General features: G+C 29.7%; 1 protein-coding gene across 2 annotated transcripts; it reads right to left on the bottom strand.

The window, feature by feature from the left end:
* On the bottom strand, positions 7,274–24,751 carry LOC109343656 (probable trehalose-phosphate phosphatase J). 2 transcript variants are annotated; one of them, XM_019582067.1, is made up of 13 exons: positions 24,741–24,751; positions 21,931–21,933; positions 10,725–10,955; positions 10,327–10,467; positions 10,133–10,204; positions 9,707–9,799; positions 9,374–9,436; positions 9,171–9,272; positions 8,688–8,765; positions 8,512–8,581; positions 8,116–8,186; positions 7,733–7,825; positions 7,274–7,613 (listed from the first exon to the last, which is right to left on the bottom strand). In XM_019582067.1, the coding sequence occupies exons 3-13, from the start codon at positions 10,935–10,937 to the stop codon at positions 7,545–7,547; spliced, it is 1,065 nt and encodes a 354-aa protein (XP_019437612.1). In that variant the 5' UTR covers positions 10,938–10,955; positions 21,931–21,933; positions 24,741–24,751; the 3' UTR covers positions 7,274–7,544. The 2 variants fall into 2 exon arrangements, with proteins under 2 accessions (XP_019437612.1, XP_019437611.1); XM_019582066.1 differs by lacking the exons at positions 21,931–21,933; positions 24,741–24,751 and adding an exon at positions 11,078–11,225.

A 24,957-nucleotide genomic window follows, 5' to 3' on the forward strand; every position in this document is an offset into this window, starting at 1 on the left:
GATAGAAAAAGTACTTCTGGTTATGTGGTCTCTATATTTGGTGCCCCTGTGTCATGGAGCTCCAAGAAGCAAGATGTGGTTGCTCTTTCCACATGTGAAGTTGAGTATATAGCAGCTTGTAGTGCAGCTTGCCAAGGTCTATGGTTGACATCCTTGATAGCAGAATTGCAGTGTGGTGAGCTTAGTAACTTTGAGCTAATGGTAGACAACAAGTCAGCAATTAACTTAGCCAAGAATCCAGTGAGTCATGGAAGGTGCAAACACATTGAAACAAGGTTCCATTTCTTAAGAGATCAAGTTGATAAGGGGAAGGTGAAGTTGGTCCACTGTCCAACAGAAGAACAGGTTGCAGATGTGCTAACCAAAGGCTTGAAGACAGAAAGATTTCAAAAGTTGAGAGACATGCTAAAGGTTATCTGTTTTGACTAAAAACAGGAGGGTGTTTACTTGGTTGTGTTCTTGTAAAATGATGAACTCTTGATTAAGGAAGGGTATTGGAATGTAATCAAAAGTTAGTTAGTTTGGTTAAGAAGTTTCTATTTTTAGTTTGGTAGTTATTGTTAGTTGGCCATATATAGAAACTTGTATAAGTATGATTGTTGCCTGAAGAAGAGTAAAGTGAGGAGATGAGAGTTTTCAATGAATGGTTACTTCATTAACATTATCTGTTTTGAATCAATTAGAAAGTTACTTTTTGTTTTTAAAAAAATTAATTTTATTCATGAGGCAATAAGTAATGTCCTAAGGATAGTGAATGAGACACTGTTAAGAATATATGACCCTGTTATGTTTGGTTGTATATACTTTATGGGTTGTTATTCCTTGATCCAATTTTTTTAGTTGAAAGGGTTTTTCTCAAGTCTGCTTTTTAATCCAATACGTTTCATTTTCTTTTAAAAGAAATAATAGCATCGATTGGAATCTTCAACAACAGGTTAATCAAATGAATCACATAAGTGCAATATATCTTGACTTTAAACATTAAATACGTGAGTATCCATTTATTTATTTTTTACTTTGCTCTCTCTTTCCATGTGAAACTTATTATATTCTACTCATAATTGGTTTCGTATCAGTTCCATATGCATATAATTTAGCTAGAACAATATATTAGTTCAGCTAAAATATCATTTACTAAAACGTATTTATGAATATTATCACAATTATGAACTCTTATATTGTGTAACTATGTCCATACCATTTTATATTAAAATCACAATATAATTTATCTTGAATAAGGTTGATGTGGCTCTAATAAATAATTTACTATAAAGAAGTCATAATTGTCATAAAAATTAATGTGTAGATAGTAAAAGTCTTATTTCTATTTTATGATTAACAAAATTGAAATAATAAAATGAAGTAGCATTACCCTTCATGAATATACTTTTTATAAATAAGGGTTATGGTGCCCAAGTCATTTGCATCAATTAACCCATCAATGTGTTTCCTACTCTAATATCCCATCATTAGAAAGGAGAGATTTTAATTCTTTAAGGGAGATTATGCATAATGACTTGGAAAAGCCAAAGAATCTACATGTTCTACTATGAACATGCATTTGGATACAAGGATAAAGAATGACATTTGCATACATGGACGAATGACTTGAAGTTGATGGATACACGATAAAGGATGATATAAAGTTCATTTACCATATTCTCTAGAAATACATTAAGGTACGCTTCAACTCTAGTTCTATATTTATTCTTGATGATTTGACATGAAAGATCTTGGCTATATATAATGATAGTGCTTCATCTTTAGTATGTATTATATATCAAGTACAAAGTCTCCCACGCTGAAGTCTATTAAAGATTTTTTTCCTACACATAAACCTCAAGGAGGGGAGTTTGAGTTATAATTTCATAAACAAGACAAAATCACTTGTAGAGTGGTAAAGGAATCAACAAATCACTTATTTTCTCATGTTGAAAATCCTATAATGTTTGGCAGAATCTCTACTATAGGTTTGGTCTTAACTCAATTATTCATAATGATATTAAGTCCAACTACTTATTACATTCAAACTTGTCATGGATTGAGAACAAGTATAAGCAACAATAATATCTTTCTAATTCACTATTATTTGGACTTTATAGGTTGATAGGAACAAAATTGTTTTTGAGAACTATCATCTCAACTTAGATGAGGTATTAGAATTAATTTTTCTACACTATTGGAATTTGCTTTCTACTAGTTTTCCTTCCTTCAACTACTCTTTCTAATTATCTTTTCATTTGTTAATGTATCTTTCATTATGTGGATATGAGTACCACTTATTCTCCTACAATTTTTTCCCCTTTCTCTTTAATAAAATATTTGATTGATGATTCACGTTCAGATTGGTTTTTATTATTGAGAATGCACTATTATAACGTTTAAATAGACCTACTTTCTTCTGGGCATTACATTTTGTGTTATTTGCATTTGATCATGCACATGGTAAGATGTAAAACCTCTTTTCCCTTATTGGTTAGAAGAGGAAGTCATAATAATAGGAAACTAGCAAGATTTTTTTTTTTCATCATTTTCCATTTCGGTTGTTGGGTGGGTATAATGTTTTAAATTATAATTTTAGTAGCAATTATATCATGTTCACCTTAATTATGAAAATTTGTAGGAAAATGTTGTTAATAAAATTGTAATTGCAATTGTAATATTATTGTAGAGATGCCTGAAATTACAGTCACAATTATGGTTACAGAGTACAATTTAAATCCAGATCACGAGTCATGTTTATGTCTATATTTATATTTCACTAACTTTTTTGAATCTTATGTGAATTGAATTGTATAATTAGTTCAGAATCTGGATCTGTTCCCTTATTACAAGCTATAATTGTGTTCATCAAAATACGTATTGGGATTCTTAGCTGATCAATTAGATATAAACTACTATATAGTAAACTTATGCATGTCTTAGTATCAACACGTATCACAAATAATTAGGGTTCTATACCTAAACTATAACAATACAATGGAACACAACCAATCACCAACCAACACAATCTCAAAATAATTTATTTTTATATGAACACATTCTTAAATAATGCTTTGTACGAGGGTTCAGGGTTTGCAACAGATTGTAACTTCGTATAGTATATATTATAATTTATTACAAGTAACCAATATTAAAATGGTTTTATTGCTATGCACCCATTACAAGGAGATATAGATATGGGTATCACATGGAGATTCATGTGGTATTGGAGTTGAAGTGCTCAACCACTAATTAATGATATTTTTTGTAGCTACTAATGCGTGTTTCAATGTAAACATCCACTAATTAATGCTTGTTAAAATCGTTTTATATCAGCATGTTTAACCAGTAAACTAGTGAACTGGTCCCGATACTAGTATGATATAATAATTGTATCAGTCATTAATCATATTAGTCAAAACTAGTTAAAACTGGTCAAACTGGCCATACCAGCTGACTTTCAATTGAACCTTATCGGTCATACGACTAGTTTTTATTTAAAATTAATTTTTTTAATGAAAATAAAAATAATATTGATTTTTCAACATTAATGTTAATATATTATATATACATATCTAATTTCATTGGTATGCTATTTAATTAGTAAACTATCAATTGAACTGCTATACCATTATAATAGTACTCTAACCGGTTTGATGACCCGTACGATATTAACAAGATTGATTTTTTTTTTATGTTACTTAATAAATTCATTAAGAGTTGTAAGAACCCTCTTTAAGAAATCTGACATTGAAATACTAATATCAATATTATTGAAATGTTATAAATACTTCATTTTTCAATATGAAAAAATATTTTGTATTCTTAAATAATGTTATAAGAATACTTGTTAATATTCCTCATTTATTAACTACACTCAAGTTTATAAAAATGAAATTATGTTACACCAAATTATCCATATTCAATTAACAATCACATTTTAGTTATTTAAGATACAAAGTGGAATATAAAAATATGTTGAGTAATGTGTTCTTAAATTTATAAAGTGTCATGTAAAAATAGCAAATTTTACTTTAAAATAACATATATTATGAAATGGAAGAATGAAACTCCTTGTAATTGAATTTGTTGCTAAAGTGAGAAAGTGAAAAAAATATACATTCTTGTTTTGATAATAATGGGAGTTGTGATTTAATAAAACATACTAAATAATCACTAATCAATTGATGGATATGCTCATTTTATAAAACATTTTCCCTCACATAACATAATTGGTCTTCATCAATAATGTAATTGGTCTAGTAATGTAAAGCTTTGTTGGATCTCTAGGTAGACCAAAATGTTTAGAATTCGATTTTTGTAAACAACACTTGTTGGAAATAATAATTACGCACCCCGAAATAAAAAAATATTACCTCCTCATTTATAGAAGTGAAGATATATTATTTGTTATATAAAAGAAAGAATTGCTCTTAATATTAAACAAATGATATAAATATTTATTAATATTTGGTGGCTCTACCCTCAAAGCTGGGACAAATTCCTCAAATTAACCAACGCAAGTAATATACTCAGACATTTTCATTTTCTCTTCACAAGAACCTAACACCTTATTCAAGTACCATTGCTAATTAGCTCAATTTTCCACACCTCAAATGCTAATGTCATCCCTTTTCTTATAAGCTTATACCTCTCTTCATTTTCATTTGTTTTTTCAAATTATTATATTTATTTGTATTAAATTTATTTAATATTTTTTATTTATCATTTAATTTCTTATTTTCACCAATTATCTCTAATATTAATTAGGTAAGGATAACATTCATTTTTACAAATATTTTTTTATATGGAACCCGATACGTGATATTTTACAAATATTTTTTTATATGGAACCCGATACGTGATATGTAGTACACCGAATCCAGTGTGAAATAATATATTTTTAACTGAAGTACTAATTAATTAATTACCATCGTGAAATAATGTGTTTTTTAACTAAAATATTGTTAGTAACTTATACCCAAAATTATCATGACATGTTTAATGCAATAAGGACAAAAAGGAAAAATAATTAACTACTCTTAATTTCGATGGATAATATCAAAAAGTGGAAAGTAATTTTTTTTGGTTAATTATCATGAAGTTTTGTTGAAAAGGGAGAAAAAAAGACATTTGGCAAAGCAATGGTAAGTGTTCTACTTTTCCTACTCGCCAATAATTGAAAGTTACCTAAACTTAGTTTAATTTAGCTAAGACATCAATCATAGAGAGAAATCAAGTAAAGTCCATCTTTCCACGTCCCACACATGCTAAGGGTTGTAAATAAAGGAAAAGAATCCTTTCATGGAGAGGTAAATTGTTATTTTTTCACTTATATTGAGTAGTAAAAAATATCATATAATTATGATAAAAGAATGAAGCAATTAATGTTCATGTTTCTATTCCATATACTCCTTATAGTAAGATATTCTTCACATCAAACATGTACTATTTCTTAGTGGATTCCAACTCTTTATTCAACCATGTAGATTCCCTAAACCAATGTTGAGTTTCACTTTTACTAGCCTAACCAAAACATTTATAGTTTATAAGTGAAAAATATCATGAAGCCATTATCTTATAGTTATCGTTTAAGACATGATGTCTTACTTATAACTTTTTGATTTTTACATGCTCCGGTAACAATGAAACTCTCGAGTAGTTGAAAACTACCTCATCGTGCTCGTATCCAAGACCAATTCATTATTTTGATTCCCTTTCTCAATGAAATAGGCTACTTCAAACTTAAGTAACCAATGAGCAGTCCTTGTTTCTCTCTTCCTTTTCTTTTCCCAACTTTGCTATCTCCATAGATCCAAAATTTAATCTACCAATCTCATTATATTATGATGTAGATTTTGTATGTTTCTAGTTTAAAGAAACACAGGCACAACTTTCCGAATGTGTATAATATCATATTTGGTCATGTCACATTATTTGTGATTATTTGAATCTTGTCTTATTATATATATGTATGGTTGTGCCACACTTCAACTCACATTTTTACTTAAACAAAACCATCAATAATGAAAATTTGGCCATCTATCTATGTTATCAATTTGTATAATAAAGCACCTTTTTTATACATGGGAAAGCCAAAATGCATGTGATTCTAAACATAATTATCTAAACATTTGACATCTCTAAATAATTGAGATATGCCCATTTGCTTTCACGTTGTATAAAAGTGAAAGATTATTGATCTTAGAATATTCTATTGATCAAACTTTCTAACCAAATCCAAACAATAATTTATAATTCATTACTTAAATATTCTCTTTCTCCACCAATTATTGATCAAAAATATAATCAAGTAGCTCATGTATAGTAACATAATATGCATACCATCTTAGCATCCATGCATTGAGCTATTCAATTTTCTGACCATATACTCCCTTTTCTAGGAGTTATAAGCTCCTGTATGAGAGATACATAAAAAAAAAAAAGAATAATATGACACTTTTATTATTCAGGGACAGGTAAGAAACATGCTTAATCCGTCCCACGTTTACCCCTAAAAGAGTCTAATACTAGAGAGATAATAATTTGCTAACCCTAAGTTTGTCCGGAAATATGTCATGTGAGTTAAAAAAGTTATATGTTCATAATTTTTTCTATTTTTATCCATTATGGGGAGGATATCATTTCAAATAAATGGATGTGAATTGTAGCCTATGATGAGTCAAAGATTACAAACAATACAAACATAGCAAAAATATCATTGCAGCAGAGAAGGAAACTAACAATTGTGATTTAAATGATGAAGAGTTGCTTCAACTTAGCCATGACCCCTTCCTTCACTCTTGTTTTATAAAATCAGATATGATTGTTGTGAAACAAACATTCATTTCAAATCCCTTTCATAGTTTCATTTCATGTCAAATACTATCATTTCATTTGTTTATTCAACATGTCAAAATTCATTAATCCGTTTAATTCTTATCCATATAGTATTCTAGAGATAGCAAAGTTTCAATTAGGTCATCTCCATTAATGGAAAGACAAATACATATTTCTCCATTATTTTTAATGACAAAAATATAATTTCATTATAATCAAAGAAATATATATGTCATTGAAATTGTATTTCTTTTTGTTTTTTTGAAGTAATAAACTCTCTATTAATAGAGAGAATTCTATTTAGCAAAGTTTTTCCTTGTTCCACAACAAATGGTGCCAACCATTTTATCAATGTTGTTTTTCTCATAAAAAAAATAATACCATAATTTATACAAGCTTGCAAGTTGAATGATAAGAAAAAAATAACTAAACCATAAATGAAAAACTATAATTAATGATACCAAGAGGTAATGCGAAAATGCACATATTTAATCAATTCAGACTTGCATCTGAGGGTTCATAAACTTATCCCATAATACTAACTATTACTTGATAATTACATGCTTCAAACTAAGGAACACAATTTTGTCTTTCTTTTTTCATACATAGTTGTTTTTTCTTCCTTTGACCTGAACAAAAAATACAAAATGTTCTATATCCAATCTCCTCTTGATTTATTTTTATGGCAGGGTAGGGATATACATGTCATTTCATATACACATTTATACCCGAGAATGTGCACTTAGTGAAACTTCTTTCCACTCTACCAAACGTTGAAGAAAGTCCATTACCTGAATGAAATTAGAAATAAATGAATAAATAATTAAAATAATAAAAAGGTGTATTTGTTAGGTATAGAATGAGTTGGTTCCAAAATATATGGAACTAATAATAACAAAACTCTACTTGCCTCTTTGGGTTCTTGTAATGAGTAATATGCACTTGTTTCCTTTGGGAATTTTGAGACAAGAATCCCAAAACCTTGTCCTCTGTCTCTTAATTTCTGCTTATAAGAAGGAAAAAAAGTTGAAACTGTTTAGTATATAAGTTATCCCAAATTAAAAAAATAAAACATGCTATGTTGTGCTGATTTTGGAACGTAAGTACTCCGCTCTATCAGATTCGTCAGTTTTTACATTATTATTATAAACTAATATAGTAGGTTGAAATTCATATATGATACATAGGCTAAACGAGAGAATCATGTAATGATGTCGTTAACTGTCAACATAGAATTAATTATGAAACCCTAACTGAAAAGCAAATAAAAATACAATTAAGATCATTGGGTACCTTAAAAGCATCTTCATCATTTTGATCATCACCAATATATACAGGAAAGACATCATTACAATGTGCTAATCCTGTTGAAAAATATTATTTTCATATTTACATGTTAGTGTACATTTAAAATATACTATAAGGTGTATAGAACAATCTCCAATTAATTAATTAATTAATTATCTAAGTATGTGTTTTCTTTAGTCAACTATGAAGTGTTATATAACAACCAAAGAATACATGATTGTGACTTTGTGATTTATATATTTCATTGCGTGTAACACATGTTTTTTTAATATAACAAAAACCAAGTATTAGTCTTCTTAGATGTGTTAAGCTTTTCATTTAATAATGAAAATTAAATGAAAATGATGTAAATTAAATATATAGTATAAGACTAAAACTCACCAAGTGACTCCAATAAAAATTCCAAGGCTTTTCCTTTGTCCCATTTAATAGTAGGACGAATCTCTAGTACCTTTTGTCAATGAAATTGAAAGTAAGCCATTTTTCACTTCTTAATCTTTCTAAGCAAAAAATAAAAATAAAAGGATTAAAAATAAGAAAATAAAACTATGACCCACCTTTCTTCCTTGGGTGAGACGAAGCTTGGGGTAGTCCTTTAAAACTGATTTCACTTGGTGTGCTAGTTCACTCCATTTCTATGTATAGTGGAATTTTAGTTAGAATTTTACATTAACACATAAATAGTCTATTATAATTTATAAGAGTTTCACTTGGTCGGTATGTTTTTGTTGGACAATAAAGTTAGTTTATAGTAAAAAAAGAAAGTGTAATATCTATATATCATCAATATAAAGATTTATATGCAGTTACTACATTATCAACCATCATTTGAATTACTTTTTTGAAGAGTCAATCATAATTAAATATGAATTATGAATAATGCAGTGAAAATATATAAAAGTTATATATTATCGATACATATATTTTTCAAGAAAAAACACGAAATAAAATGTTAAGATTAATTTATTTTCTCAATTTATAATCATAATTTAAAAACACAATCTATGGATCTTAAGCATAGATGGGTTTATAGTTTGTACCTTCTCATCAACACAACGAAAATGAACAGAGACACAGAACTTGTTATTCTCCACCATGGCACCAGGAACTGATTTTGTCTTATCAACCAATCGTTGGTACAACTAAAAATTTGTCCAAACAATAAAAAAAATGTTAAGAATGTTACAAAAAAACCAAAAAATAAATTTATTTAGCTAAGTAGGAATTGGGTAGAAAGAAACACCTCGTCAATCATTGGAAGAAATTGACTAGCAGGTTGAAAATGAAGTGTCTCTCCTTTCCTATCCTGTGTATCATAATAAAAACGTAAAATTAGAGGTTTTCTTACAATTGGAAGATAAAAAAAAGAAGTAAAAATTATATTCATTAATGGAGAGACTACAAAAAACAAAGAAAAACGTAATATAATATGATATTTTTATCTTATTATATATAAGATAATAACACTTTTATTATTAAAAATACAAATAAAAATCAAGTATTTGTATTCTTATTCAAAAAAAAAGTTAGGACTATAATAAATAGCATTTACCAACACTACACCTAGGTAACTTACTTTGTTGTACTTGGAGCTTCTAGTTGGTCCTTTAATGTCTAAACCATGACTTCCAGCATAGTATAACTCTGCCAAGCGAACAAAATTGTACACCTATATATAATTTCAAAATTAAAGCAATTTAAATTTAGTACCAAAATATATATATATATATATAAATAAATAAGTGTATAGAAGTAAATAAGAAAGTGAGGAACGGGAAAAAAGACATCACAATAACTAAATAACAATAACTAAAGAGTGTACAGAAGAGGAGTATATCTGTTATCCTAAAAAGTGTATTATTTCATATGTTAATGTTTGTAATCGGTTGAAAACAATATAATTAAGTTAAAAGTTTAATAATTAAGCATTTTTCTAACCAATCACGAATATTAATATACTTTCTGGGGTAGAAGAAGATGTGATTCCTAACTATAAGTCTACCTTGTCTTTGCATCTGCCAGTCACTATAGCTGTTGGAAAACACCTTGCTAGTTTCCTCACTGTTTTTCTCATCTGATTATAATAAACAAGTACAAGACTTTAGCCCGAAGTTGATAGGGTCTGGGAAAGGCAGATGTACACAATCGTATCAGCGCAGCCGGAGAGACGAAAAAACACAAAGTAAAGAAACTAACCGAATTGGACATGAAAGCACGGTCAGGGTCTTCAACTATAGGGGAGAGTGTACCATCATAGTCTAGAAACATGACTATTTGCTTTCCCTTTGATGATTCCATAATTTGGTCAAACATGTCTAATGCTGATGGATGATGAACCTGTTTAATTATCAAAACATACATAATATATCTATATATAAGTTTAGTAACATTAGATCTAGTATATATAGATTTTAATATATGAAGAAACAAAGCTTAGAAACATAACTTTCTGTATTAAGGGAATTATAAGGTGATTTGATGATTATGTGAAAAATGGTGAAGTGAAGGAAGTTGAAGGTTCGAGTCTTGCCTATAATAAACACTAACAACTAACATTTGCCGATAAAAAATACGAAAGCTTTTTTAGTACTTACATTCCAAGAGGTTTGGTCTTGAGACAAAGAAGGGTGTGTTGGAGAAGAAGCTCTCATATTCTCAATCCAACCATTAACTCTTCCACCATTGATTTCAAGTTTCTTCAAAATATTCTTCCTTGAAATGGAAATGTACCCTCCTCCAAGTGGCTTATTTTGTGCCACAACTTCAGATTTGGTTTCAGACACTATCACATTCTGCTTCTGAGTCATATCTTTCACTAAATCTCACTGCAAAACAAAAACAAAAACAACTCTTATAATATTTATATTTTTAAGGTACGGTATTAAACCAAGTATCAAAACAAAAATTATTAATGGGAATAATAAGTGAATAACTATAATTAACTTACAGTTTTAGAAGAAGTAAAATATATTAGTATGATTTAATTGTGTCCTAAATATGAAAGCTTTGTTTAGGAGATGGAGCTATGAATAATACTTCAAAGAACAGAAGAGAATGAAGAATGAAGAATGAAGAGAGTGTATGTGTGTGAGAAGAGATAGAGCCCCTTGGGTTTGATTTATAGTTAGAAAACAAGAAGCTCCAAAAACTCTATGGTGAGACCCACTCCACTATTGGAGAAATGAAGGAGACCCAATACCTTTTGTAAGCTTATGTTATATCTCACTACTTTTAACATCGCATTTAATTATTTAATATTTTATTGTTTATATTATATTATCAGGATAATATTTATGCACTGACAGTATAACGATTTATATATCGCCACTATATTGTTTATCATTTCTTTGTATTAATTTTATTTGAGATTTCAAGATGATTGAAAATAAATAATGAATGTAATAATAGTATAAAAACTCTTAAACTATGTACAAATTTTCTCTAATATTATTTATATGGATACACATACACTATTTCATTATATACATGCATTTATTATATTAGTCTGGGATGCCACTTAGTCTGGATGGATCAGTGGACAGCACTATCGAGCCTTTCCTATTTTGCCATTTTGAGACTCAGATCCACTTAGAACCTATTAGGTACTCGTTGGGTTTATCATCCATGAGTTCTTGGATATCTAGTGGATCTGTGTGTATCCATAAATTTAGAAAGTAATTAAAAAAAAATTCAAACAACTTATATATTTGCGCACATCTTTCTTATAATCATCTATGTTATTTTAGACAATTAAAAGGGGAATGAAAATGATAATAACAATTATAAAATATAATTAAATTTAAAGTCTACAACTTTAAATTGTCATTTAAATATAAATATTTTTACGAAAACATAATTTAGAATAAGACAATAAAGCATATCAAACATTTAATATTTCTTTATCAACATAACATTATATCACAATTATGAAGTAACAATATAACATCATTAATTAACAATATAACATCAAAATTACGATAAAAATATGATTAGTTATTTACTATATATAGGAATTGTTGGTCTAAGTAATTGCGAGTCGGTGTACCTTATTACTGGACTTGGACCCATTGAATAGTGAATATCAAAATTTCCGGTCTCAAGTACTTACATGTCCAAAAACACATACCTAAACCTTATCCATTATAGATATTACCCATGGATACTCGCATGTTGGAATATCCATTACTACCGTATGAGATCATGTTTTTCTTATATTTATATATTATATATTCTGCTATAATAATTACATATATTTATTATGACATAATAATTAATTACTAGAAGTAATCTTTCTTGAAAACATATTTGCGGCTCTCACCAAATATTACTCCTAAAAATTGAATATTAATAATTAATTATATATATATATATATAATGGTAGGGATTCACTTACTCCACATCCTAACCATCAATTTGAGGGAAATCCAATGTTTTGAATTAGTAAATAGATATCATTAGATATTCATAGAATTGATGACTAGGATGAGGAATAAGTTAAAAAAACTTACTTTTTGAGTAAATGAATCTTCACTCTACATACAATATTGTATTTTGTATATAATATAGAATAATACAAGATGATATCGGGTAAGCCGAATAAAAAATTTATGTTTAAAAAGGTTAACGAAAAACTCACTTAATAAATAAACTCAATCAAAAGAAGCTATTTTAATTATATAAGATTTTACTAGATTTTCAAATATTTTACAAGATCAAAATTAATGATATCGGAGCGACAAACATATCAAAACAAGATTAATTTTTTATGAGGGTAACTTTAGATAAAGGCAAAATAAAATACATATATATATATATATATATATATATATATATTCAATTCCTTAGTTAGCACACTTAAAAGGATTGAAATATATAACTATATTTAATATTATCAAGATTATATATTCATGAAAAATATTTTTTAACACCTTAAGACTCTTATATGAAATGAAGTAGGTATTGTTTGGTATTATTAAGGGTGTCCCTTTTTCTTTTGGAAATGAACTAATTCATTATGGGGTTTATGGTTGTCCCTACTAATAAATGTTGCTCATATGAATTGAATTTTATAATAAACGAATACGTGTCTAACATAATTGAAAGATGATTAAATTGTTTAAATAAGATGTTAAAGATTCAACGGAAAAAATATATGTTGATGGTTTTAAATTTTATTAGTTTCTAATTCTCCAAAGTAATTAATATAGAAATGTCGGCTGGAACATGTTAATACACAAAAAAGAACAATTTTTATAATAAAAATACATAAAAATTAAACTGTAATTAACTAAATAAGTATGTGAAATATTAAACTATATTAAAAAACATTGGATTTTTCACAAACTCCAATATCGTTGAGGTCCCCACCACAGTGCACATACCATCTCTGATCTTCTTCACTTTCATGTTGCTTTCAATTTCTCTTATACAACTCACGCAAATTTATACCGGCGTTATAAATTTATACATTTATTTTATACAATTATATTTTAATTTAATTTTTCAGACGTACATGAATCATTCACATTGATGTATACCAAACATTATTTATGAAATGTGTGACTTGATAATTAGCTGTAATAGCCCCACAAGTTATTACTCATTCTTAATAAACATGACTTTGGGCATTATTTTCACATAAAGTTTAATATATGTACCTAGAGTCTAAGAATTTTTAAATTGTCAAACATATTGTTTATTAGTCATGTTTTAACTAATAGTGATTCTTAAATAAATATAATACTCATAGACGATTTATAATATTTTGACCGTATAAAGAAATTTAAGCTAATAATAATGTATAAATATTAAATTATTTTTTATATCTATACTTATCTATACTTCTATACTATATATAAAGATAAAACATGATATAACTACTACTATGGTGTAATTTCTACTTCCCTCTTTTACCCTTAACATTATTTATTTTCTAAAAAACATAAAATAATATGTAACCACCACCAACACATTAATTATCTGACAGACACGAATTGTCTATCAACACAATGATATAAATAATAATAAGACATATGTGCACATTATTACTCATACTATCAGATAAAGAATACATTGTTAATCATATTTTTTATTACCTTCATCATTAATCATATATAAACAAATGGTAGGTACAAATAATGTGTGGACACCATTTAAAAAAATACTAATTCTATATTTATTTTTACATTAGAGACACGCATAGATATTGAGTCATCACTTTCAATGAATAAGACGGCCTCTACAAAATTTTATATTAATGTTGTTAATGTGAATGATTAAGAAACTCTTACTTGGACTTCTATATAATATGCTTCTTTTATGACTATTGCATAATGGAGTGCTGGGTCAATAGTCAAGATTGAAAAACAGGATTAAAAAATAAATATTATATTTTTTATCTTTTGATATTTAAGATTAAAACTAAATATTGTGTATTTTAATTAAAATACTTATATCTAATTTAGATTTACTCTATCTATATTTTCTGAAATAATATACTACTTTTTAATGTTAGTTTTAATACATTTCAATATGAGGTTTGCATATAATTCCTGCTATGTTACACTCTGTGGGACACTATAAGTTCAATATTGAATAATGACACTACAAAATTTTGAGTTTTTTTTTCAATATGATTCTATCAAAGAAAAAATTACATGTAAAAATTATAATACCAAAAAATAATGATTATGGTATGACAAATACTATAATTATTTTATGTTGAATTGGCCCCCAAACAAAACAATTTTATTTTACATATAAACAAAATAATTTTATGTTGATCTTACCCTTCCATAAACTTAAACTGAGAGGCCATATTTGTGGACGGGAAGTGTAACACTTTTCTAGTTGCATTCAATAAAGTGAGAATGGTGCAAGTGGGGGCTAACTTCTCACGTGTAGATTAGGGTTATCTTAATAATTTTATGTTAGCAAATAAACCATGTCATTTTCTTGGAAAACACTTCATTTATTTCCTTTCTTGGAAGATGACACTTAATGGCCGAATGGTAAAATCCGTCAGATATGCTAAGTTTGTGGAAGTCATGTTAGGCGTGTACAAATTATCCACCATATACGCTAGGCGTGTGGTAAAATATGATAGGTGTGTTCAAATTGTCCATTAAATAAGCTACGCGTGTGCAAAGCCTCCTCATTTGGCGCTAGGCGTTGCTAGTACGCTAGGCGTGTGCTAGTACGCTAGGCGTGAGGAATATCACGCTAGGCGTGGTCAAGTTTGTTTCCTTTTTTGAAGGAGATCATTTGAATCAAGTTGTAATATTTGCTAACCGTGTGATAATATATTCATGGATCTTAAGCGTTGGAATGTTGCCTTTTTGGGAGAGGATCATTTGAATTCAAATTTCAAATGACCATGTGGTAAAATCCTTGGTGCTTGAATTCAATTCACAACTTGCTAGCCATGTGTGGGGTAAGGTCTCCATGGATACTAGGTGTGTGAATCTTGCCTTCTTGGGAGAGGATTGTTTGAATTCAAACTTCAAACAGCCGGGTGGTAAAATCCTTGGTGGTAAGTGTGTGCATTATTGCCTTTTTAGGAAATTCATTGAACCTAGCCATATTTGTAATGAACATGTATTAGTTAGCTTTTATTTTAGCTATTTTCATGGAGCCAAGTTGGCCAGCCACAAGACTACTTGTATCAAGCCTTTTATTATGAATAAATTTGAATTGATTTGGATTTAACTCTGTTAGTTGAGTTTTGTCTCCTAAGTCCTTGGTTGAACCACGACCCAAGAACTTTTCAAGAACATCCTTGTTCTTGTGGCGTTCAAAAGACTTATGACCACTTGGTGTGCCGCCTTCACTATTTATTCTTATCAAGAATCATTTTTTGTGACGAACCTTATTCGGCTTATCAAACAACATTGTTTGTGGCATCATCACCATTTCATTTCTTAACCATTTTCTTTTATTCAACATACACAATACACACAAACGTGACATCCTAATATAAAAGTTCATTCCACATTGACTAAACAAATGTCAAGCAAGAAAAGATTGTCAACAAGGCAACCATTATAAGATGTTGTCATCAAGTGGTATTAGAGCATGTAATTCATCTTTTTTGTATAATGCTAGACACAATTTTATGCTTAAGTGTCACATTTGTGTCTATGTTTATATGATTGTTAGACATAGATTCATATAAGCATTGAATAACTCTCAAACTTATTAAGATAGACTACTAGACATATAAGTATGATTAATGGTTTGTGCAGCTTAATCTTGTTAATTTGGTTGCTAGACATAAATCTAATTTAATAAGCTACTAGTATGACCAAGACATTATTGATTAGTAGAATTAAGGTTGTTTGCACTTAATTCAACTATACATGCATAGACTATAAACATAGAGATATGTTATGTAGGTCATAATTCTTAATCTTGTGTGTAAAATTGCTAGACATAAATCTTTATCCATAAGTTGCTAAATTAACTAAGACTTTAGCTTTTAGTAATTTTGAGGTCCATTATTGTGTTAGAATCATTCTTAAATTAATTGTTTGGTTAGTTCTGAAGTCCATAGAAAATGAATAGAAGATCAATCCCACATCAAAATTCCAGCATCTCTATTTCGTAGCATTTTACGTTTTACACACACAAATCTATCAATAAACTTACAGGGCTAGCACCTTATTTGCAATATTGTTTGGTAATTTCAATACAAATTCATGGGCTAGCACCTTCCAAAGTCTCATTGGAAATTTCATAAACTTATTGTTTCTCGTTAATGACCTAAGAGCAAATAAGAAAAAAGATGTTATATAGTAAATGTAAAATGTCCTATAAAAAGAATTATCAAAATTTTCTCAGGAGGTATAACTTTTGATTCCATAAATCATGTATAAGCTCATTCACCTATTTTAAAACTTTTATCTAATTTTACTAAACAGTTTTATTTCAGTTAACTTGTCACTCATAAATTTTCATCCCAGTTTTTCCAATCTTTCACTAATTTTTAACCTTCTACTAGTTTTGTTTTTTCAATTTTGATTCACTCTCCATAATGTCTCTTTTTCTTAATGTTGTTTTCTAAGGCACTTTAAAAATTTTGCTTCCCTGTTTTTTCATGTAATTATCTTAAATTTTACAAAGTATTTAAATTACACTAATTACCATAATAACTTAAATTGCATCAACTAGTCTCTATAATTATGAGTCTCATTAGTTACTTTTGCATTATACTTTTCTTTGGGCAAGTATTTTTAATTGATTTTGATATAAATTTTTTTACACTTATATTACATCATTTATAATTATTAATTTTATTTGAAAGTCATTAATGATTAATACATAAATGGTTGATGATTAATTTTTAACATTATTATTGCATCATTCATAATTACTAATTTTTTATATTATCACTAAATTCAAGTAACATTTTACTTCATTCCTATAACTCTGAATATTTTCTTAAATTGACCTAAACAACTTAAGTCATTCTCTTATATTTTAGGCACTCTTTCTGCCAACCTACCCTATAAAAATTAATTAATAATTGTTGCTTTAGGCCTTAAGCAACAACTTCAACTAATTTAACTAGAACCATTAGAAGAATGAAGAACTTGTTTCCTTCACCCATAAAACTAATGTTTTAAATAATAGTTTTTCCACACCGATTTTGCTAGTAATTTCATAAACTTCAAAAGTCAACAATTACAAACATTTGTTGTTAATGTAATGGTTATCCGAGTATCCTAGCTGCTTGGGTTAGCATCTCTCCTAACGGACCAGGAATTAGGTATGATTAGTCGAAGGGCTTGAACAAGCGTATCACCTTTAACTAGATATACTAAGTTGGTATTAGGATCACTCCCCTTGACACGTCGCCAACAATGCACTACGACGTCACCTGCAAATCTCACATATCCTCTTGCCAACACGATAAATATAGGCCTAAAACATGGTTATCAGATCTGTCACAAGCTATAAGTCTTTACACAGAGTACGAACCTGTTAAATCCGCCTGACACGAAAAAGTAACCTCAACAGACCCGCATGGTCGGTCATGCAAATAGTAGCCACCAGAGCCACATCATCCATCTCAGTCTCCTATAACAGGAAATATCACTTGTCATTATTACTCACTACTTACTTTTTACACATTTGGTTCTAAGCTTTACCTCTTTTGTTCCTTACTGACTTGATCGTCAGAGAACTTTTTCAGGTACCTCCATCAACAGGTCCAAGTCTCTCAGCTTCCAATCTGACCTTCCCGATCAATCACAAAAGAACATTAATTATAAGAGTAAATTACACTGACACCCCCTGAGTTTTATTGAAATTACACAAATCACCCCTCACTTTTCTACACCTACACAAACCTCCCCTATTTTTAAACTTTCATTACATTGACAACCTCTGCATAAGAAATAAGTTGTAATTTTTTAAACAAAAAAATGTGATAAATGCAATTAAGTTAAACAAAACATGATATATTGTGGAGACACGTCCAAATAATATATGACTCAGTATTTCTTTATTATTTTTGGTTCGTTAAACTATATTATAAGAGCGATTTGAACAATATTTCTTTAGAATTGTTGATGCATTTTGTAACAAAAAATAATAAAGATATATTGATTTGTATATTATTTAGACTTGTCTACACAATATATATATTTTGTTTAACTTAATGCATTTATCACATTTTTTGATTAAAAGATTACACTTATTAGTTATGCAGAGATGGTCAATGTAATGAAAGTTAAAAAATAAGGGAGGTTTGGGGAGGTTTGTGTAAGTGTAGAAAAATGAGAGGTGATTTATGTAATTTCACTAAAACTCAGGGAGTGTCAGTGTAATTTACTCTAATTATAATTATGATCACAATATGGTTTAGGGGAGTCCCTAAACCTTAGTGATATTTGATATGGTGACAGCAGACTCTGGTTAAAAACCATTGGCTCAGAGGGTTTTGATACCAGTTTCTCCCATTGTTTTAGGTCAGCCTCCATTTCTTTTCTGACCGAAGTAAACATCTTTCCACGAGGGTTACATTCCTCAGCCGACATTTTCAACGGTGGCTTAGGCCACGTTGACAAATCAGCATTCATCTTTTGTGTACACCATTGTCCAATTAACCCTCCTTCACTTTTATATTATAGATTTTCTAATTGGACTATTAAAGTATGTTCTATTATATATTTTGTTTATTTTTTAGGTGTTAAAAATTATATCTTCCTTTATTCAAAAAGTATAAATTTATAAAATTTATTTATATCAAAGAATATATGTATTGATTTTAAAGAATTAATTATTTGTTTATATTTATGAGTGTTCCCTTTTATACACCAACAATGTGTTGGTCTAGTGGTATAAGGTTTCGCTAGATCTCAGGATGACTAAAATGTCAACGGTTTAATTCCTGATAGCGACACTTGTTGGGAGCGGCAATCACACACTCCAAAAAGGATTAGTTCCTCACCTAAAAAGGTATAATGACAATCACACACTCCAATATGAAATTTCTTTTTACTCATATACTATTCACTCCTGGAATTCTAACTTCAGTACAAACCTTTTGGTTATATGAAAGTGTTAACAAGACCTCAATTGGCTAGAGCTTAATTCTTCAACAACAAAAAAACATATTGACCCAAAATCTTAAAATATTAGGTATAGTGATCTTGTCACTTTCATGTACCTCAACTTAATCATTCATTTTCACTATGAGACTTCTTACATAGAATCCTAATAGAAACCTTTACTAGCTAAATTAGCTTGTAGCAGCTTCTGTTATCTCTCACACTCAACATGCACCAACTATTAATGCTATAACCCTCATTTATAGGCATGCATGCATTTAGGGTTCTTGCTAGTATTCCTAAATAGAAAATAATGTATGTATTCACGTATACTTTTATTGTAACCTTTAACATTCATATTAATTATCATTGATTCTTAAAAAAATTAATACAAATAAATTGTGAATGATATATTGACTATATATAAACATTTACACTAAAAGTACATAGATATTCACTCATTGTTAAAATGTGTCATATTAAAAAAAATGTAATTATAAGCAATGTCTTAAGGATATTGATGATAATGTATATTAGAAAGTAATATATTAAAATTTACATAAACAATATAATAAAAATGTATTTTGAATTGAAAATTCTCTATTTGTTGATTCTTTAAACAGGACTAAAAAATAATTGTGAATTAAGTTTTACTTGGATCAATAAATTTAATTGGTGTTTTTCAGCTCATAACAATTGAGGCACTACCCAATTCAAGTTAAAGTCTTATAATGAGCTCAATGTTCATTTCAAACTTAAAGTCTAAATCATGTTTATTGAACTTAGTATTAATCTCAAGTGATATATAATGGTTTAAAAAAACTTATTTCACATTTTAGCCATCAATTCTAGGAAAATCTAATGTGAACAATAATGGATGAGAACAAGAATATGAGACCCCACTCCTCTTGGGTCTCATATTCTTGAAATAATTAACATGACCTAAAATATTAAAGTAAATTCTATTTTAATGCATAAATTTTGTAGAGTAGTTTCCTCCATATCCAATGAGAATGGCAAGGTATAGAATCGGTCTTTAATTTTATTTTCCTACCACCATTCCTCCATTGCATGCTTGTGGGAAAAAATATTTTATGGTCTTAATTAAATCTAGAAACATATATATCTTGTTCTAAATCATGTATTCATGAATTGAAATTATAAAGGTTTATTTTAAATCAGCATTGAAGATTTGTTGCGAACCATTGATGTTGAACCATTCAATAATTTCTGGCCAAGAAGGGGAGTTCAGTAACTTTGATGCTTATGTGAATAAATGTATGATATTGGATATAGATTAAGAATTAGTCAAGTTAATAAATGCCTTAAAAAGTATATTTTAAGGAATCATTCGAGTGTATTGAGTTTAGCACTATACTTCACCAGTTTCAAAATAATTGTCCACTTTAGGAATAAAAACTTGTTTGAACATATTTGTCTAACTTATAATTTTAAGAAAAATTTAACTTATTATTTTTCTACAATGTCCTTATTTGAAGAGTATATAATAAGTGATAAAAATAAAAGTTAAGAGGGTAAAATAGAAAATAATACATTAACTTTGTTAATATTAACAAAATCAATTACATTTTTTAATATTTGTTTTTTTCTTTCTACACTAATTTTGAAAACAATGTAGTAATTCCTTTCCTTATTGAAAAAGTAGCACTATATAATGTCAATTTCATTCCTCAAATATTTAATTATGAGGAATTAAACGTATAGCTGTAAATTAAAAAAATGTAATTAATTGTTATTATAATCACTCATTTACACATTATTTATCAATACAGGAAGAAAATTATATGGACACTTTCTCAAATTTAGTAAAACTAGATTTTTTATATCTATTCAAATTAACCTTAATTTATATATATTTATTATACTAGAGTTCAGTATAATTGCAATGATATCCCTTAAACTAAACCTTAAGATTGTGTTTGGTTGCAAAAGAAGAAGGAAGGAAAGAAAAAAGAATGAAAGAAACTAGTTCTGTAATTTAAAAGAAAAATGAAGGAAATAAAGTTTTAATTTTTCACTCCACTTGATTGATTGTGCAAAGAGAAAGAGGAAAAGAAAAATACATTTGTGAGATTACATAAACATCCTTAAATTTGAGAGTTTAGATATAATTTTAATGAAAGTATCATAATCATTTAATTAAATGAAATTTCATCTTTCCTATCTGTTTCCCTACCTACTTGTGGTAAATATGATTTAGCATGAGACCTATTATAATTTTCTTTACATTCTCTTTATAGGAAAATGTAATTCATAAACTAGTAGAAATTGGTGGGCCTCTTGTTGTATTTGGGCCTTTGTGTAACTAAATCTATAAATAGCAATTCCTATGGTTAGTTGGTAGTTAACACCAACTAATACTTTCTAAATTTGGCAACTCTCTATTTTCTATGTTTTCACTGCTTCATCTTTCATACCTTCTTCTTCTATGCATTACTTTTCTGTTCTTCTTCTTCTTCTCTAACAGTGGTATCACGAGCTAGAAACGATTCAACCAGTGGTGGTGACAAGAACGTCACAGGGAGCCTCAAGGAGTGGAGCTCACGGTTGAGGATCATTCGTGCAAGGGTGGAAGCAAACTTTTCAAGAAAGTCATGACGACCTCGAATGGGTTCACAATGAATCTTCCTATACTCGACGGGAAGAATTATGAGCACTGGAGCATACAGATGAAGGCAATTTTCGGTTTTCAGGAATGTCTTGAAGTAGTTCAAGGAGGGGTTCCATTAATTGGTGAGGAGAACCAAACAGAAGATGACAGATTGGAGTACAGGGAAATTAAGAAGAGGGACTGTAAAGCTATCTTCCTAATACACCAGTGTGTAGATTCCTTAAACTTTGAGAAAATCTCAGCTGCATCATCCTCAAAGGAAGCCTGGGATATTCTTGAGAAGTGTTATGCGGGTGGAAGGAAAGTAAAGAAGGTGAGACTGCAAATGATGAGAAGGCAGTATGAATTGCTTCAGATGGAGGAGCAAGAGAGAGTATCTGAGTACTTCACAAGAATTCGAGGCTTAATCAACCAGATGAAGAGTTGTGGTGAGCAGATGTCAGAGCAAGGTATAGTTGAAAAAATCCTTAGAACTCTTTCAGCTAAATTCGATCATGTAGTTGTAGCAATTGAGGAATCAAAGGATCTTGAACACTTCAAGATTGATGAGTTGCAAGGCTCTTTGGAGGCTCATGAACAGAGATTTCTAGAAAGGATGAATGACAGACAATCACAACAAGCACTCAGTGTTCAATTTCAGAAGAAAAACTCAGGGCACAATAACAAACCAAGAAGAGATGGTAGAAGATGGTTGAGTGATAAGAGACAAGAGGGTGAAGGCTCTAATCAACATAGCCAGGGATTCACTAAGACTAATCCTCCTGAGTTTGAAAAGAAGTACACCAAGAAGCCTAACAATGGCATGAAGAAGAAAGATAAGAGCAATATTCAGTGTTTCAACTGTAGGAATTGGGGACACTTTGCATCAGAATGCAAACTCAAAAGAAGAGGCAAAGATGCTGAAGCCAGATTAGCCAAAGAGGAGGATTCTGATGAAGAAGTTCTACTAATGGCAGAAAAGGAGATCACAGGCTTAGAAGAAAGTGACCTAGATGAAGCATTGTTGATGATCAGTGCAAAAAATGATCAACAACTTCCTGCAGATAGTTGGTACCTTGACACTAGATGCTCAAATCACATGACAGGACACAAGGAGTGGTTCTTGACTCTTGATGATTCTGTGAAGACAAGAGTGAAATTTGTAGATAATAGTTTCATTACTGCAGAGGGAATTGGAAAAATAGGAATCAAGAAGAAGGATGGCACTGCATCATACATATCAAATGTTTTGTATGTGCCAAAAATGAAAAACAACCTCATAAGCCTTGGTCAGTTGCTTGAGAAAGGATACAACATGAGGATGGAGGATAGAATGCTGAAAATCTTCAACAAAAACAGAACACTAATCTTGAAGGCTCCACTATCAACCAACAGAACTTTCAAGATTGGAATTCAGCTTGAGGATCATGAATGCTTAGAGTCCATAGCAGATGAAACATGGATTTGGCACAAAAGGTTTGGGCACATCAACTTCAGAAGTCTAGAATTGATGAGTAAGGATGGAATGGTGAGTGGACTTCCTAATATCTACACACCAACTGAAACATGTGAAGATTGCCTCACAAGCAAACAAACCAGGAATTCCTTCAGCTCACAAGTGCAGTCAAGAACATCAAAGCCACTAGAAGTAGTTCACACTGATGTATGTGGCCCTTTGGAGGTGCAATCATTGGGTGGAAACAAATATTTCCTAACCTTTAAAGATGATCACACCAGAAAATTATGGATCTACCTACTGAAGAAGAAAAGTGAAGTCCTGAACAGATTTATGAGTTTCAAGACAATGGTTGAAAAGCAATGTGGAAACCAACTGAAGCTACTAAGGAGTGATGGTGGAGGAGAATACACATCCAATGAATTTCATGCTTTCTGTGAACAAGAAGGCATCACTCATGAGATCATCTCACCATACACCCCTCAACACAATGGAACAGCAGAAAGGGTCAACAGAACTATCCTAAATATGGCAAGGAGCATGATGAAAACTAAAGAACTTCCTAAGAAATTTTGGGGGGAAGCTGTAGCCACTGCAGCTTACATTGCCAACATGAGTCCTACAAAAAGGTTGAAAGGTATGACACCAGAAGAGGCATGGTCAGGATTCAAGCAAAGTGTGAAGCATTTCAGGATATTTGGATCAATATGTTATAGACACATACCAGATATCAAGAGACAAAAACTGGATGACAGAGGAGAAAAGCTAATCTTCCTAGGATATCATTCAACAGGGGCATACAAACTCTATAACCCCTTAACTGATTCCATACACTACAGCAGAGACATCAAGTTTGATGAGACTAAAGCTTGGGAATGGAATTCAACTCAGGAAAACTCACACAAGGCAAGTCAGATTGATATTGAGTTCAGCAACAAAACACCTCAAGAGACTCCAAGGAATGAAGTGATCTCACCAATCACTGGAAGACCTCAGAGAGAAAGACAAAGACCAACAAGGTTGAGAGATTATGAGCTATTTTCAGATACCTCAATCACTTCTGAAGGTGATCTTGTCCATATGGCCTGGCAGAAATGGAACCCATAACATTTGAACAAGCAATCAGAAAGGAATGTTGGGTTGAGGCCATGAAGGAAGAAATCAACTCCATTGAGAAGAATGGAACATGGGAACTCACACACCTACCA

The sequence above is a fragment of the Lupinus angustifolius genome, chromosome LG03 (assembly GCF_001865875.1).
Source record: "Lupinus angustifolius cultivar Tanjil chromosome LG03, LupAngTanjil_v1.0, whole genome shotgun sequence".
NCBI classification, from domain to species: domain Eukaryota; kingdom Viridiplantae; phylum Streptophyta; class Magnoliopsida; order Fabales; family Fabaceae; genus Lupinus; species Lupinus angustifolius.

What these genes read in the sequence shown, in the direction of transcription:
- LOC109343656 (XM_019582067.1), bottom strand. Translation starts at nt 10,937, where the DNA reads ATGACTCAGAAGCAGAATGTGATAGTGTCTGAAACCAAATCTGAAGTT. An exon ending in GTGCTTTCATGTCCAATTCG is followed by an intron (nt 10,205 to 10,326) that starts GTTAGTTTCTTT and finishes TATTATAATCAG; the next exon opens with ATGAGAAAAACAGTGAGGAA. An exon ending in CATTACAAGAACCCAAAGAG is followed by an intron (nt 7,614 to 7,732) that starts GCAAGTAGAGTT and finishes AATTTCATTCAG; the next exon opens with GTAATGGACTTTCTTCAACG.